Source organism: Myotis lucifugus, unplaced genomic scaffold (assembly GCF_000147115.1).
Source record: "Myotis lucifugus unplaced genomic scaffold, Myoluc2.0 scaffold_635, whole genome shotgun sequence".
NCBI classification, from domain to species: domain Eukaryota; kingdom Metazoa; phylum Chordata; class Mammalia; order Chiroptera; family Vespertilionidae; genus Myotis; species Myotis lucifugus.
Window position 1 is genome coordinate 395,209 of NW_005871683.1, and position 17,944 is coordinate 413,152.

At 44.0% G+C, this 17,944-nt stretch overlaps 1 protein-coding gene across 1 annotated transcript in view; it reads left to right on the forward strand.

The window, feature by feature from the left end:
- The window catches only part of DNAH14 (dynein axonemal heavy chain 14), a gene marked incomplete at its 3' end in the record, with an annotated part of 59,190 nt that overhangs the window by 14,984 nt on the left and 26,262 nt on the right, over positions 1–17,944 (forward strand). Inside the window, exons 9-17 of the mRNA XM_014447297.2 lie at positions 1,264–1,395; positions 1,637–1,887; positions 3,157–3,286; positions 5,036–5,306; positions 5,774–5,819; positions 5,914–6,011; positions 8,085–8,239; positions 10,178–10,522; positions 16,228–16,569. Of these exons, the coding sequence (XP_014302783.2) occupies positions 1,264–1,395; positions 1,637–1,887; positions 3,157–3,286; positions 5,036–5,306; positions 5,774–5,819; positions 5,914–6,011; positions 8,085–8,239; positions 10,178–10,522; positions 16,228–16,569 (1,770 nt within the window). The remainder of the gene's footprint in view (positions 1–1,263; positions 1,396–1,636; positions 1,888–3,156; positions 3,287–5,035; positions 5,307–5,773; positions 5,820–5,913; positions 6,012–8,084; positions 8,240–10,177; positions 10,523–16,227; positions 16,570–17,944) is intronic.

Sequence of the window (17,944 nt, forward strand, 5' to 3'; positions counted from 1 at the left end):
AGAGAGAGAGAGAGAGAGAGAGAGAGAGAGAGAGAGAGAGAGAGACTTAGCCAAGGCCACAGAACCAGCGGGAGTTGGGACTTTGTTTCCCATTCAAGGGTGACTGCGCTTTCTGGGGGACAGTATTTTGAGCGTTTCATAAAATGTAAGTTTTCGTTTCCCACCCCTATGGGAGGAGGGTGCTGTGAGTGGGAATGTACGAGTCCCTCAGCTGGTTTGTGCGGAGTAAACTTGGAGAACTGTTCTTAAAGAGCAACCCTTGCAAGTGTCTGAGCGTGCTACTTAAGAAAATCCGTGTGATGTTGGTTGGCTTGTGGGGAAAATTGTAGGTGGGGAGGTACGGAGTTAAAGAGATCGGTTAGTATGGGCTGTAATAATGTAGGCATAACAATGGGAACTTTAATTAGGGCGTCCGCAGTGAGATCAGAAAGGAAGGGAGATTGGAAACATTTAACCTGGAAAATCAGGGCCTCGAAAACAGATATGGGACCAGGAGAGAGAGAAACACAAAGAGTTAATCCCCGGTGTTAAGGCCAGAGCAGTGCTTTTCAATTGTATTTTAACTTTGGAAGATGATTTGTTATTAAGTGGTATCGCCATATAACTAGGGATAAAGATGTCCACGTTTATTGAAGGAAATGTATTTTGGCAAGAGCATTAACGTGATACGGGAAAAACAAGAAAAAATACCGAAAGGAGGAAGAAGGATGGGGGATATATGTGAATGGGTGAAACATTCAGGGAGGGGTTGAGTAGCAGAGTTGATGGAAATTTCTGAATAAATTCAGAAGAATACTTACCTTACTTGTATAGTTAATTTGAATCTCTTTATCCTACATTTAGTGTTTATGTTTTTTTAAGTTTTACAAATCATTGGGACTTCAAGGTGAAGCAATTCCTGAGATTGGTGGTTCCCCGGGGTTCGTGGATATTTCAAAAACACATCAGCTCTTGAATTATTTTCCTTTGGCTTACTTTAGTTACAATTAAAATAATGTATTTTTCTGTGTGTGTTTTTTAAAAAATAAAGATTTATTTATATTTAACTATGGGTGTTTGAATAGGAAAAAACATATAAGGCATATAGTGTATAAAGCATAACCTACAAATGAAAATATAAAATATGCTCGTTAATGATATGAGAAGATGGCCAAAATGTTTTTCTTCCCTCTCTCTCTCTCTCTCTCTGAAATGAATTTTGACTTTGCAACATTTATCATTTTTGACAAATTTTGACATTTTTCAACATTTATCATCCTTTAGCTGGATACGTCTCGGACATACTCTCTGGATGAATTTTGTGAGGAACAGTTACAGCAAGCTTCCCGCACATTCAAACGACTTGAGGATATCAGGGATAAAGCCATTGCAGAAATGAAAAGTACACTTTTAAAGGTAACTCATGATATCCTTGCAATGTATCAGTTTGTATGTTACTGACTAAAGCAATTGCTTCAAATCGCATCCCCGGAGAAAGTGTTGGAAATGGGCAGGTAGAGGGACCAAGGACTAGTTAATTAGCCAGCTAACTAGTACTGTGCACTCCCTAGCTGCACATACAGGAAAATTTCCAGGCGTTGTATAGAAGGCAAATATATGTGCGACTAAATATATATGTGTGTTTATTGAATTGTAGGTAGCAGAAAAGGAAGAAATTAGAGAATTTTTTGAGTCAAGCTTCTCTAAAGCTGCCAGATCGCATTTCAAGCTGCCTGTATATCGACGTTTATTAAAAAAATTTTTGAGGTTTTTCATGCTGGTTGACTACATATTTCAGGAGCTCATCCGCCAGCTGATGAACACTGCAGTTACCCTGCTTTTGGAATTATTTCATAGTTCTGCTAGAATGCCATTTACAGCAGAAAAAAGGAATGAAAACCTAATCAAGTAAGTCATATTTTCTTTTTACTGATAAAAGGAATTTGTAATCATAGCGTTGCAAACATTGATAGAGGAAATAGCCAATAGTTGAAGTGAGAATTTGAAAGTTCTTCTTATAGCAAATTGTATGTGCTCAATTTTTACAATTATCTGGAAATACTTTGCTTAATACTGTCCATAACATTTAAAAAAAGTTTCCCAATATTTCTTCAAAATTCTGCATATGTCTGATGGCCATATAAAATATGGGCTGGCCAGTACAATTTGAAATTCAGATATGTAATAATTCTTTAGTATGTCTCAGATATTACCTATCCTAAAAATTACTGTTTGTTTGAAATTCCAGTTCAACTGGGTGTTTTGTACTTTGATTTGCTAAATCTGGAAATTCTGTGTATAGGGCTAATTCGAAGTTCAGGGCCAGTTCTTAAAGATTATCAGGGTGATTCGAGAAGGAACCCATAAGCTTCCATTGGAATTTGAGTCAATTCTGCTTAAATGAGACATGAGAATTTTTCATGGTAGTAAAATATAAGTAACAAAATTTACCATTTTTAAATATGTAATTCAGCGGCATTAAGTACATTCAGTCTTGTGCAACCATCAAGGTATTCATTTCCAGAACTTTTTCATTATCCCATTCTTAAATTTTATGAGACTCTGCACCCATTAAATAGTCACTCCTTGTTCTATGAGTACGCCCCCCCACCACGCCCTTAACCTCTATTGTCCTTTCTGTGACTAGGAACTTACTATTCTGAGTACCTCAGATAAGTGGAATCATACAGTATTTATCTTTTGTGTTTGCTCTATTTCATCTAGCACCATGTGTTTAAGGCTCATCCATGATGTAGCATGTAACAGAATTTCCTTTTTAAGGCTGTATAATATTCCATTGTGTAGATATACCATGTTTTGTTGGTTTGTTCGTTCATCTGTTGATGGTAGTTGGGTTAGCCTCTTGGCTATTGAGTCACGCCAGCTGGGCGAAGCTGCAACATTTTAATTTCCACCAGCAAAGCACCGGGCTTCTGCCTCACCAACACTACTATTTTCCTTTTTAAATAGTAATACCCAGCCTAATTGGTATGAAGGGATATCTTGTTATGGTTTCGATTTGTAATTCCCTAACAATTAGTGATGCTAAGCATATTTTTGCATGCTTATTGGCCATATTTCTTTGGGGGAATGTCTAGTTATTTATGTTTTTGTGGATATTCACAAGATAACAAGAATTTAAAAGACTGCATTTTTGCTTTCCATTTTTTAATCTAGAACACACAAGGATATCTTTGCTCTTACTGGAAAGATAACAAATGATTATGAAGAACTTGTCATTAATTCAAACTTATATGCTACTTCTGTTCCAAAGTTGGACTTAAAAGCAGAAGCTGATATTAATGAGGTAAATGGTCTTTGAAAAATATAAACATAGATTTTTAATGAATGAATAAATGAAAAGTAAGTGAAATAAGTTTGGAAATTAAAATGTGATTTATGATTAATGCTCAATTTCTTACCCAAAACACACACACAAATGCACACACACACACACACACACACACGCATGCACCTCTGCTTCCACTATAGAAAGCTATATTCACACTTACCTTCATGCATGATTGTGTTCTTACTATGTACCAGGCACTGAATTAGGCACTGAAGTAGACCAGTGGGCAGTGCTAATGAACATACCAGGCAGAGGTCATTTTCCAGAGCAAGCGATGCAACACTTTATATATTCGTTTGGAATTGCCGGTGTGGACTTTTATTTATTGTGGTCAAACAGCAGAAAATGGGCCACTTGAACCACTTGTCAGAGGACAATTCAGTGGCGTCGGTGCGTTCCCAGTACGTTGCGACCATCACATCCCACTTCCAGGACTGTCTCATCCTCCCACACAGGAACTCTGTCCCCGTGTCTGTAGGACTTTTAAGGCTCACAAGTCGCTGTCCGCATCCACCTAAGCTCTTTCCCAGCAGCTTCACCGGGTGCCAGTGGCGTTTCTTTCTTTTTTTTAAATATATTTTATTGATTTTTTTATAGAGAGGAAGGGAGAGGGATAGAGAGTTAGAAACATCGACGAGAGAGAAACATCGATCAGCTGCCTCCCGCACGCCCCCTACTGGGGATGTGCCCGCAACCAAGGTACATGCCCTTGACCGGAATCGAACCTGGGACCCTTCAGTCCGCAGGCCGACGCTCTATCCACTGAGCCAAACCGGTCAGGACCAGTGGCGTTTCTTTACACGTTAGCTGCCTCCGTTTGTTCATAACCGGAGCTAAAGGTTGGGTGACTCCGGTGGCTACATCGTGACACACCCCTCCAGCACAACTGATCCCTTCATGGACATGAGGGATCAATAAATCGAGAACTCAGGCCTAGACAGAGCCGAAGAGCAGTCGCATAGTGTGAATACAATATCGATACCTCAGACCTCCTGGTTCTCGGTGGGGATGCCTGTACTAACATGTGTGTGTCAAAGTGAGGAGCTATGACCTGGAGCAATGAATGTGAAATACATTCCTGATGTGTATGTCCTGAGCCTGAGTGCCCAGTAGCATCACCTGTTCAGCTTTTTTTTCCTTTTTTAAAAAATATATATTTTATTGATTTTTTTTTACAGAGAGGAAGGGAGATGGATAGAGAGTTAGAAACATTGATGAGAGAGAAACATCGATCAGCTGCCTTCTGCACACCTCCCACTGGAAATGTGCCTGCAACCAAGGTACATGCCCTTGACCGGAATCGAACCTGGGACCTTTCAGTCCGCAGGCCGACGCTCTATCCACTGAGCCAAACCGCTCAGGGCAGCTTTTAAGTGATTCACATTCCTGGCCTTGACCCCTCACCCTTTAACTCAAAATCTCTCGGGATGGGGCCTAAGAATTTGTATTTATTAAGCTCTAAAATGATTACTATTTGGCCACTCTGGTATCCGTTGATACAGTTTTGGGGAAAATACTACAGTATTTCATTTATTTTTCCATTCACTTACTTTTTTTTTTAACATGCAAATAGCAGTTATCTGGCAATACAGTGTTACTCGGTTAACCTGAAGTTATTGATCATGTAAAATGTAGGACTGTATTATCTAAATGTCCTGTTACCTCTATATTATCACCAGAACTGTAACCTATCTGTCACATTAGATTTTCAATTCCATTAAATTGGATAAGGACTTGACAAAATATGCACCGGTATTTGAAGTCAATCTACACTTGAGAATTCCTTCTGAGAGTGATTCTTCGAGCAGCTCCAGGGAGAGCTACCAGGAATCCGAGCAGTTCTCTGAGAAATCCGTGCTGTCCCAGGAGGAGGAGGTAGCGGAAAGTGAAGTCAGCAGCGTCAAACCCTCAAGCGAGGAGCTCCTAATAATGCAGCCAAAACCCAAGACTTTGAACCTTGTAGAAATCCTTTCAGGTGAGAGGAATGAGACGGGTAAGCCCAAAGGGAAATAGCCTGACACCTGGGACATCACAAGGGAGAGAAAAAGACATCGTTACGGATTATCGCGGGGTAAACTGTGACGTTGAGCCACGTCGAAGGAAGGAGGCTCTGAGGAAGTCTAAACGGAACAGGCCACTTGTGGTGGATGCGAGCAGGACCGCCATGACCCATTTTTTAATCTTAATACCACTGGTCGCTGAGGGGGGACCCGAGGAGCCCCCTTCACGAGGACGGGCAGCACCTGGGGTGCTCCTTAACATGCAGACTCCATCTGAGACCCCCTTAATCAGATTTGGGGGTGAGTGGGGGGGCGTGCTGGCTGGACACTGCCTTTCCAGGTGATTCTTAGGGTGTTTGGGAAGCACAGAGCAGCTTGTCCTTTAGCCGATATAAATATCAATCAGTTTTTTTCTTCTCTTTCTTTCAATGGATTCTGATAGATATAGAAGCCATGGATGATTTCGATAGTAAAACCGAGAATGATGAGTAAGTCGCACACACTTCTGAAGTTACAAGTAATGAGACCTGACGTTCGTCCCGGCATCGTGTTGAAATTCGCTCTCATCGTTTTCTCTCGTAGATTTTTAGAATTCCCTACGAATCTCTCAATTGCTCCCAACAGACGGGACTTTTCGATAAAAATTCAGAATATGCTGGCCGATCTTGAGAAATGCATAAGTAAGTATTTTAAGTGTTTCATTAGATACCTTGTATCCTTCAGCAATATTTTCTGAAATTTAGGGATTGGAAGCTTTTACCCAGGTATGTGGCAGACATGACGGTGTATTAGAGATCATGGGTTCACACTCTTTGGGATCAATCGATGTGAATTTGAAATTATTTGAGCATGTGGGAATTATACACACAACCATAGAAGCAGGAAAATAGTGGGGGCTTGGATTTGTTTTTTTTCAATAACGTACTACAGAATTTTATGAGACTTAAATAAGTAATATCGTCTATATCAGCAAAACAAAGGTATTGTTTCCACCTTAAATAGATTTTTTGTTGTTGTTAATCCTCACCTGAGGATAGTCTCCATTGCTTTCAGAGAGAGTGGAAAGGAGGGGGCGGAGAGAGAGGGGAGAGAGAGAGAGAGAGAGAGAGAGAGAGAGAGGTGAAAGAGACACATTGATCGGTTGCCTTTTGCATGCGCCGCGACCAGGGCCTGGGATCAAACCTGCAACCCAGATATCTGCCCTCGCCCCGGGAATCGAACCTGAGACCCTTCAGTGTGCGGGCCGACGCTCTATCCACTGAGCAACACTGGCCAGGGCTTGATTAATGCTGTTCCAGCTGGGTGCACACAATCTGACATGAGATGGCAGTCACCAGCCTGACCCAGGAATTGATCCCTTCTCCACGGTCTCAGTCGATCCTGCAACACCAGGACCCGCTGCGGCTCCTTGAATGCAGCATCGTTCTCCAACCACATCACCATAGTTTGCTGAGTTCAGAGGCCCCTCTTTCTAAACTGGTATCCAGTGCACTGTTTGTTTTTAAAAAATATATTTTTATTTATTTCAGAGAAGAAGGGAGAGGGAGAGAAACATCAGTGATAAGAGAGAATCATTGATCGGCTGCTTCCTGCACGCCCCCTACTGGGGGTTGAGCCCGCAACTTTGGCATGTGCCCTGACCGGGAATTTAACCTTGACCTCCTGGTTCATAGGTCAACACTCAACCACTGAACCGCACTGGCCGGGCTCCAATGCATTGCTTGATTTCCTTTTGTAAGCTCAGGAATCCAGTGTCTCATTGTCCTTACTGTTGAGTGGTGAGAGGTCTTTATATGTACGCTCGATACAAGTTCTTGATTAGTTATAAGATTTGCAAAATGTGCCTTACCCTTTCACTTCTTTCTCACAGAGCTAAACTTCTTAATTTTGATCAAGTACAGCTTATCAATTTTTTTGTCTTCATAGATTATACTTTCGATTTTATGTCTAAAAACTCTCTGTCTAACTCAAGGTCACACCGATCTTTCCTACATTTTCTCCTAGAAGGTTTATAGATGGATGTTTTATTCTTAGGGATACGATTCATCTTGAGTTGATACTTTCTAATGTATAAAGTGTAGGTGCAAGTTATTTTTTTGCCTGTGGACATCCAGGCGTGCAGCTAGATTATGAACTCATTGATAGTAGAGGCCATGTCTTCTAATCTTTGTATCCACACATTGGTATAATGGTCTTCCCATAGCATATCCACGTCACATCATTGTTAACTTAATGCGGTGGTTCTCAACCTTCCTAATGCCGCGACCCTTCAATACAGTTCCTCATGTTGTGGTGACCCCCCAACCATAAACTTACTTTCGTTGCTACTTCATAACTGTCATTTTGCTACTGTTATGAATCGTCATGTAAATATCTGATATGCAGGATGTATTTTCATTGTTACAAATTGAACATCATTAAAGCATAGTGATGAATCACAAAAACAATATGTAATTATATATGTGTTTTCCGATGGTCTTAGGCGACCCCTGTGAAAGGGTCGTTCGACTTAATGGCTTATTCTCAGTTTCTGTTTTAATCATGCCTCGTCTCGCTGCCACCAATTACCTGTGAGTGGTTCTTTCGTTTCCCTAATATTAAACCCCAACGTTTACACCTGCCTTTATGTCCCATTTGTACTGGCTCGTCCCCATGATAAACCCGTTTCAGTTATCAGCAGTTCTAGATGTCATGGGTAATTATACGGTGTCGGGACTTTGGAAAATATTAATTTTTTTACTCATATATTTTAGCCCAAATTATTCCTCTTAACCAAGATCCCCGCCTGTCTGATTTTACTGATCCGGAGTTACTGAATGCAGCACAAAGTGGGGCAGACCCTAAGGAGCAAGCCATATGGCCCGATTGTCAGATCCTGTTCGAAATGGACCCTACCTACCAAAATAAAGTAAGTTTAAAAACAGTGCGTCTAGCCGAAACCGGTTTGGCTCAGTGGATAGGGCATCGGCCTGCGGACTGAAAGGTCCCAGGTTCGATTCCGGTCAAGGGCATGTACCTGGGTTGCGGGCACATCCCCCCCAGTAGGGGATGTGCAGGAGGCAGCTGATCGATGTTTCTCTCTCATCGATGTTTCTAGCTCTCTATCTCTCTCCCTTCCTCTCTGTAAAAAATCAATAAAATATATTAAAAAAAAAACCAGTGTGTCTTGGGGAATATTTGGTTGAATGACCAGAAACCCACTGACGTTCTTAGATGAAAGGGACTTGTTATAAATTATACGATCATATTTTTTCATTGATTGGAAAATCCTTCCCATTTTTTTCTTCCTCATGATATTTCACCTCTGTTCACTTTTTATTCCCCAGCAAACTGCTGAGAATGGGCTTTCTCTTTCATGGTCCCCTCTGAATATTGTCTTGCTGTTTTGTTGACTTGCCATGACCCTGGCTTTTCCCACTACCATCTAACTGGGTATTTTTTTAATATATATTTTATTGATTTTTTACAGAGAGGAAGGGAGAGGGATAGAGAGCTAGAAACATCGATGAGAGAGAAGCATCGACCAGCTGCCTCCTGCACACCCCACACTGGGGATGTGCTTGCAACCAAGGTACATGCCCCCGACCGGAATCGAACCCGGGACCCTTCATTCCCCAGGCCGACGCTCCATACAGTGAGCCAAACCGGCCAGGGCAAACTGGGTATTTTTTGTTCAAATTCATGAGAGAATGTAATGGTTTTAGCTTGGATCAGGATTCTACCCTATCCAGAGTAGCCGTGTTTTGGGAATTGGGTAATGTCACATAGTATATAGAACTGGCCTTTTCTTTTTTTTTTTTAATTCTCACCCAAAGATAGTTCCCCCCATTTCCCATTAATTTTTAGAAAGAGTAAAATGGAGGGAGGGCAAGGGAGAGAGAGAGAGAGAGAGAGAAACATCGATGTGAGAGACACATCAATTGGTTGCCTTCCTCTTGTGCCCCATCCGGGGCCAGGGATCAAACCTGCAACCAAGGTGCATGCCCTTGACCGGGAATCGAAACTGCAACCCTTTAGTCCGTGGGCTGACGCTCTGACCACTGAGCAAACCGACCAGGGCTAGGACTGGCCTTTCCTAGGGCATAGAGCACATACACTAAACCCCGGTGACCAGCAAAGAAATAACCGGTTGGTGTCTCTAGTACATGCTAACTATATAGTTCAATCGCCTGTGTACCTTTACATAAATGACAAATATAAAAAAGTGATGTGAGCCCTAACTGGTGTGGCTCAGTGGATAGAACGTCGGCCTGTGGACTGAAGGGTCCCAAGTTCGATTCCGGTCAAGGGCATGTACCTTGGTTGCGGGCATATCCCCAATAGGGGGCGTGCAGGAGGCAGCTGATCGATGTTTCTCTCTCATCGATGTTTCTAACTCTCTATCCTCTCCCTTCCGCTTTGTAAAAAAAAAAAATCAATAAAATATATTTTTTAAAAAGTGATGTGAGCCGAAACCGGTGTGGCTCAGTGGATAGAGCGTCGGCCTGCGGACTGAAGGGTCCCAGGTTCGATTCCGGTCAAGGGCATGTACCTGGGTTGCGGGCACATCCCCAGTAGGGGGCGTGCAGGAGGCAGCTGATCGATGTTTCTCTCTCATCGATGTTTCTAACTCTCTATCCCTCTCCCTTCCTCTCTGTAAAAAAAAAAAATCAATAAAATATATATTTTAAAAAGTGATGTGAATGTCTTAGTCTTATGTTTCCAACGTATTTATTTAGTAGAGGCTTCTAATGACATGAACTGGACAGATAACTGCTGTTTTGCATGTTTTTAACAGAATTACGAGTATGTCGGGCCATGCTCTTTTCACTCCCCAAAGAACATGCTGTCACGTTTTCATTTACAGATCGTGTGTCTCCTGACCATCCTTGGCAACTCGATGAACCTGGTGAACGGTTACAGCCGCAGGTTCATAAAATACTGCGTGATGGTGGAGCGGGCCAAAGTCGCGAGTATGAAAATCGCCACGATGGAAGAGCTGACGTCCGCCGAGTTTAGAACCATCCTCGGCAAGTTCCTCAACTACCTCAGAGACGTGGTGAGCATGGTCACGGAGAAGCGCCTCGGCATCTTCCACGTGGTCAGCGCCGACTACCAGTCGGAATGCCTGCCGCACGTGGAGGACATCCTGCAGACCAGCCAGGACCTCCTGCGGTCCGTCATCGAGAAGAAGAACACGAATCTACTGGAGGTAAGTGCTTGGGGAACGCCTACTGCTGGAGACCCTTCAAGATGAGTCGATTATAATTTCAGAATAGGTCCTTAGCACGCACATACGATGACTGTTAACCCTCAGAAAAACGCCAACATGCGTTTTATTGGTCCGGGTCTTGGATCCGGTGTCAGTTCCCCGGAGAAAACTTCCCTGGAATGGTAGCCCGTCTCTGTTGGGAGCCGGGCATGGGGTGAGGCGGGGCGAGGAAGGGGCTGTTTGAATTTGTGTGAGGACCACTCTGGCTGCAGAGTGGAGAGTAGATGCCAGTGGGACAATTCAGGGGGAAAGTTGTTTCTGTCATCGAGGGGAGACGTGATGATACCTTGAGCCAGGGAAGTCGCAGGGTGCAGGCTGAGAAGTGTATGGATTTGAGATTTATCTAAGAGATGGAATCAATAGGATATAGCAGGGGTCCTCAAACTTTTTAAACAGGGGGCCAGTTCACTGTCCCTCAGATCGTTGGAGGGCCGGACTATAGTTTAAAAAAAAAACTATGAACAAATTCCTATGCACACTGCACATATCTTATTTTGAACTAAAAAAACAAAATGGGAACAAATACAATATTTGTATTTGCATGTGGCCTGCGGGCCGTAGTTTGAGGACCCCTGGGATATAGTGAATGACACCATGGAAAGAATGAAAGAGCAGGACTGATGCTTTTGGGTTTTGGGGGGAGTCCACAGTGTGGGCAGTGATCTTACTCACTGGGCGAGGGAACACCGTGCGTGTTCGATTGTGTGACATTCAAGTAGAGAGACTCAGATACGCCTGTCTGGGTCTCAGGACAGAGTCTAGACTGGAAATATATATTTAAATGAGCAGGATGCATATTGTCATTGAAATCATCGAAGTGAATGAGAATGCCCTTGTCTATATGTATGGTGACAATGGAAAAGAACAGCCCCAGCCAGTGTGGCTCAGTGGTTGGTCACGGACCTATGAACCAGGTGGTCATGGTTCAATTCCCGGTCAGGGCACATGCCCGGGTTGCGTGCAAGAAGCAGCCAATTAATGACTCTCTCTCATCATTGATGTCTCTCTCTCTTTTCCTCTCCCTTCTTCTCTGAACTCAATAAAAGTATATTTTTCTAAAAAAAAAAATAGAAAAGAACAGAAGCCTGACGAATATCAACATTTGGGAGATGGCTAGAGGAAGAGGAGCCTACAGAGTATACCAAAGGGGTAACCAAAGAGATCAAAGAGAGCAAGGGAGTATTTTGAGAAGGAGGGAACATTTAGGAATTGTTAATGCTGCAGAGAGTTGAAGAAAAGATTACAAAGGGTCTATTCGGTGAACAGTACTGTGTGCTGTCCGTAATGAAATACACCTTATCTTTAGATCCACGGGAACCCTGTAACATAAAAAATCACTCTGTTTAATTTAGGTCCCATTTCCCAACAAGTACGAGGACACCCCAAAAACACTGTGTCTGAAACCAGGGGTTTATTTGTCTCGTGCAGAAGCATACACGCTGGTCAGCCAGGGCTGGTACCGTAGCTGTGATGCAGGCAGAGGACCAGGCTCCTCCATCCTTTCTGCTCCGTGCCCCTTGATAATGGCTGCCGCCCCCGAGGCACTTGGCTCGCACTCGGCACAGCCGGGGCCGGGGGAGGCCGGCGGAGCCGCGTGGTACGTTATCATCTTTGGGCCGGTCACGTGCTAGTCCAGTTCTCTGTCAAGTGCGAGAGAGGCACCTAATGTGACCTATTCATAAAAGAAGAGCTCTAAGCCCCGTTCGCCCATCATAAAGTGGTGGAGAAGGAACAGGGCAGGGGCAATAAAAAGTCCCACCCTTTTAAGGAGAAAATGGGGAAACGGACATCTAGCAGGGGTCCTCAAAACTTTTTAAACAGGGGGCCAGTTCACTGTCCCTCAGACCGCTGGAGGGCCGGACTATAGTTTAAAAAAAAACTATGAACAAATTCCTATGCACACCGCACATATCTTATTTTGAAGTAAAAAAACAAAACGGGAACAAATACAATATTTGTATTTGCATGTGGCCCGCGGGCCGTAGTTTGAGGACCCCTGATGTAGAGTGTTCTCGAGCAGGTGGCGGAGTTCGCTGGGCAGAAAAATGAGCATCGCCCTGGGCTGTCCAGTAAGCTGTTTGGTTGGTCGGTCTCGGCGGCCTCTGGCTCAGGTCTCTGGGGCCGCGTCCCTCGCCCTCTGTCGCCTGTGACCCCTGGCGATGCCCTGAAGGACGATCCCCTGGGTTACTGTTCTGGACCTCGGCCGGGCCTGGTATCGGAGGGTTGTGTTTCTTGGGCCCCGGGCAGGTGCAGCAGTGCATTATCTGCAGGGACGAGCTTGGAGGGCTGGGGATGCCTTAGGAAATGGCCCTGGTGATTGGGCTTCAGCTGCTGCTTAAAAAGAGACGTTCGATTCGCTTCTGGTTTCACCAGCGCTGAAGTCTGGACACGATCTTTAAGCCTGAGCGCTTTGCCGTTGAGCTGCCGGCCCTGCGCGCTATACCTCCCAGCCAGCCTTAAACGTGTAACCACTCGTTTGCTGCTCAGACTTGGGAGGGAAGGTGACTTCCTTAATAGCCTTTGCCAGTGAGCTGTCTGAGAAAACCCTCCAGGGAAGGCTCTTTATGAAAATCCAGGGCCCTCGTCTTGTCGCCTGCTCAGGCTCCCTCTTTCGAGCACAGAAACAGTTGCTGTCTCGCCCTCACCGGCCTTTGAAGCCAGCTCCCTGCCAAAGGCAGAGAAGAATTTGCTCATCCGGCTTCATCCCCTCAGTCTGGGCCCAGCCGGAGTTCATCTCTCGTAGGATTTCGCTCGGAGCACAAAGAGGGAACCAGGATACGATGCAAAAGTTGTCCTACTATTTACCCTGATGCTACAGCCAGGGTTGGCATGTTTTTCTAAGTCCCAGGACCGTTGTGGCCAAATGCTTTGCTCCTGCATAACAAACACATCTACTTGTCCAGCCTCCCAAACCTGTGCACTGACTGCCCCAATGAGGTGAGGTATGTAGGACGGTGTCGTTCCCTAATTCTCCCCTCCTTCGAAAATGAGATGTTGGGACAATTGAACTCCCCACTCCTACCCTCCACCAACGTTTAGTCTTCATGGAGGTGGCTTAGTACTTTTAGTTCTAGATCATTATTAAAATACCAATATGTCTCTTCTATCAAAAACGTTTTTATGTGACACTTAAGGTCACCTTCATCGAGTTTTAAAGATTTGAATTCCGCAGAAATGAATCAGAGTATAATGTTTTCGAACTCTGATGATGGTGTGAGCCTGCTCTAGCTCGAAACCTCTGCTCTAGCCATGATGGAGAAACAGGACTAGACTTCATTTCACTTCCCGCTCTACAGAGAACAGAAGACTGAAGCAAACAAATGAGAGAAATGCTTTCAGGTACTGCATCGCCAGCAGTGTAGGACTGTGGACCTGGAGACCAGGGAAGCAAATGACATACGGGATTTCTACCTGGAGGAAAGCTTTGGACCACAAGTACAGGGAGGAGGAACCGGAAGAGAGCCCAGGGGCCTCACTGAGCTGAGATGGATAAAAATTTTCATTTTTAGAGTCAAAGAAGGGAGCTAGGAAAAGCAAAACAAAACAATAAAAACCACCAACACCGCCCAAACACACACACACACACACACACACACACACACAAATAAAACAGCAGAAAAGTGCACGAGGGTCCCAGGTCCCAGGACTCTCCCAGCTGCAGCTACCAAGCATGTCTGTGCAGGGACCTGGAGCCAAATCCACACAGAGGGGCTAAAACCCCCAGAGCTGTAAGCAGAACAGTGGCCAGAGCTCCTGCGAGTCAAGTCCCAGGAAGTCAGAGTGGAGGGTCCTAGTGGGTATAGAGGGCATTCAGTGGAGAGCCTAGAGCAGGGGAGGGCAACCCCTGGCACGCGTGCCAAACATGGCACGCCAGTAACTTTAGCTGGCACGCAAAACCCTCTCTTACAATCTTCCATTTACAATTTTTTTTCTTAATATCGACTTTTTTTTAATTTTTCAGATAAATTCAGTGTAGGTGCATCTTAGATAAGTAAATAATTTTACATAACAAGTTATCTTAAAGACCATAGACATGGATTGACGAGAGAGGGGAAGAGCAATTTCAATAGTGTCGAAAACGAACTATTGAGGACTTGGAATGCCATTCCGGAAAATTTTTTCTGTTTAAAAAACTTTGCAACAGCGTTACTCTCCTTATTTTCATCCACACACGCTTGTGAATCTTTGTTCTCAGTGATGAATTTTGTTAAGTCTCGTCACAGGAGTAGCCTGACGGATGAAAGTAGTAGCTCGTGCATATCTCTGAAGGTCACGAAATATAAACCTGATGTAAAATCTCTGTCATCAGTGATGCAGCAGCAAAAGTCCCACTGATAGTATCAAACGGAGTCATAAAGTTATCTGTCGGACCATCAGTGGACATGTATACATTAAAACATAAATATTTTTCATCATCATATACCGTGTTTTTGTCGCTCGAATGAATTTTATTATTTCTTCAAGGTTCTTCACATACGTACACCTGAAGAGATATCAAGTAGGCGTAACATGTTCTCAAAAAATTAGGGTTGGCACGCAGAAGAATTCTGAGTCAGAGATTTTGCTGGTTTGGGCACGCACTCACAAAAAGGTTGCCCACCCCTGGCCTAGAGGGGTTCGCCTCAGCAGTGGAGCTGGCCGCTAAAGAGGTCGGCATTCTGAATGCAAAGATGAATACGAGGCCTCCAAGGGAGCAAACTGCAAGAGATGTGCAAACAACCCCCTCACCAAATGAAGGACCGAACCCTTTAAATAACTGCCACAAGAATCAGACCTCTGTGACCTGCAGCATCAGCAATGCCTCGCTTTTAATCAGAAATTACTGAACACAGGATGGGCTCAAAGCAGCTTGGGGAACCTGTTCTGAGAGTTCTGCTGGTTCATTCTCTTTCTGGCTGCTGCATACCCCCAAAGGCATTTCTGTTTCCTGAGGCTTTGGGTAGTATTCCTTTACATAATTCAGGAAATTCCCTTATTTTGAAAGGAATTCCTAATATCGTAGAATTTTTTATATCATAAGCGAATCTTATCAAATACTTATTCCGCAGCTACTGCGATGATCATAGTTGTTTTTCTTTCATCTTTTAACGTGGGTAATTGCCTTAATTGACTTTCTAAGGTTAATCTCGCGTCCAAATTGATAGGTGTAGATTGGCAGCATGCACAAGCACATACCTGTACATTATTACTTTTTAAAATATGTTTTTACTGATTTCAGAGAGGAAGGGGGGAGGCAGAGAGAGAAAAACATCAATGATGAGAGAGAATCATCATTCGGCTGCCTCCTGCACGCCCCCGACTGGGGATCAAGCCTGCAACCTGGGCATGTGACCCAACTAGGAATTGAACCGTGACCTCCTGGTTCATAGGTTGAAGCTCAACCACTGAGCCACACCGGCCGGGCTACATACACATTATTTCTAAGATTTTTGCATTTATGCCTGTAAGCAAAATTGCTTTGTGATTTTCTTTTCCTTAACCATCCATATCTGGTTTTGGTATCAATGTTCTAGATGATGTCTTCATTTTTTCCCCTAGAGTTATAATTATGTTAAGTTAGTGTGAGATATTAAAAACGAGTCATTACTCTTCTAAAGTAGTGAAAAATCATTATGTAATTATAATGGACGTGTCCATGATTGCAGGTTATAGACTCATCATTGAAAAGACTGGAGTGTCATCCCATTGAAATAGAAGAATTTGTGGAACATTTTACTTTTCTGGATGCAATTTCCTCCAGAATACCTAAATTAGAGAAAGAGTACTCCACCATTGCTCAACTGTATTCTGTTCTGAGTTATTACCAGGTCTATATTTCAGAAGAGCAAGTCGCCACCTATAAAGTCCTTCTGATCAGGTTTAATCAACTCAAAAGTGCTGTCAAGCTGAGCAAACTGAACAAGGACGCTGCCATTGGCAAGTTCCGAGACAACCTGGAAGCCTACGTCACTGGCCTGCGGACCGACGCCAGTCATTTAAAGGCCAAGGTAAGTTTCCGTGTTTGGTGAAAAGTCAGCCGGGTCTTGTTCTCAGGTCGGCCTAAGCAGGCCGGTGTTTTCTTTCTGTGGACTCCTAGGTCAGGGATCTAATCCACGGATTCCTCACCTGGAACCCACAAACAGAATCTGGATGATGCGTGAAGCTTGAATGGGAAGTGACAGTGCGTGTCTGTTCTCACAAACCTCCAACTGAAATTTTGCTTCCATTACGAAAATCTGTTTCCCTTCTGAGTGAAGGTAGACAGCAAACGACAGCAAAGCTGGTTCACCACAGGCTTCAACAGACTGCCCGAGGGGGTCGGGGGGCAGGGGGAAGGCATGGCATGAAAAGGGCAAAGAAACCCTTAGACCAGGGGTCCTCCAACGACGGCCCGCGGGCCACATGCAAATACAAATATTGTATTTGTTCCCGTTTTGTTTTTTTACTTCAAAATAAGATATGTGCAGTGTGCATAGGAATTTGTTCATAGTTTTTTTTTTTTTAAACTATAGTCCGGCCCTCCAACGGTCTGAGGGACAGTGAACTGGCCCCCTGTTTAAAAAGTTTGAGGACCCCTGCCTTAGATCTTCCTGGGTCTTAGCCTCGGCCAGGGGTGCGGCACGCCCGGCCGGTGGGCCGTACGAGGCCGTGAAATCATTTGGTCTGGCCCTGCCAAGGCATTAGGGGTGAGTTAGTTAAATGTTTGACCGAATATAGCAGGTTCATTTTTATTTAATTTCTTAAAATTATTACTATTTTTTATTGTTGACAATAATACAGTTGTCTCCCATTTCCCCCTCCCCTTTACCTCCCTCCCCCCTCCCCCCCAGGTCTTCGCCACCCTATTCCTCCTGTCCACGGGCTGTGCATATAAGCAGATAAGTTCTTTGGTTTCTCTCTCCTCACCCCCCCACCCCCACATGGAGGCATGTCAGTCTGTTCCATGTCTTCCTGCTTAGGGTCTTGTTTTGTTGGTCAATTCGTTTTTTGTTCATTAGATGCCACAAATAAGTGAGATCATGTGATATTTGTCTTTCTCTGACTGACTGGTGTCACTTAGCATAATACTTTCCAGGGTCCCTCCATGCTGTCTCAGAGGGTAAGAGCTCCATCTTTTTAACAGCTGCATAGTATTCTGTTGTGTCAATGTGCCACAGCTTTTTTATCCACGCATCTACTGATGGGCACTTGGGCTGTTTCCAGATCTTAGCTATTGTGAGTAATGCTGCTATGAACATAGGCATAAGTACATTCTCTCTCATTGGTATGTTTTGGGGGTTTTAGGATATATTCCCTTGAAGTGGGGTTGCTGGGTCAAATGGCAGTTCCATGTTTAATTGTTTGAGGGAACCCCATACTGTTTTCCATAGTGGCTGCACCAGG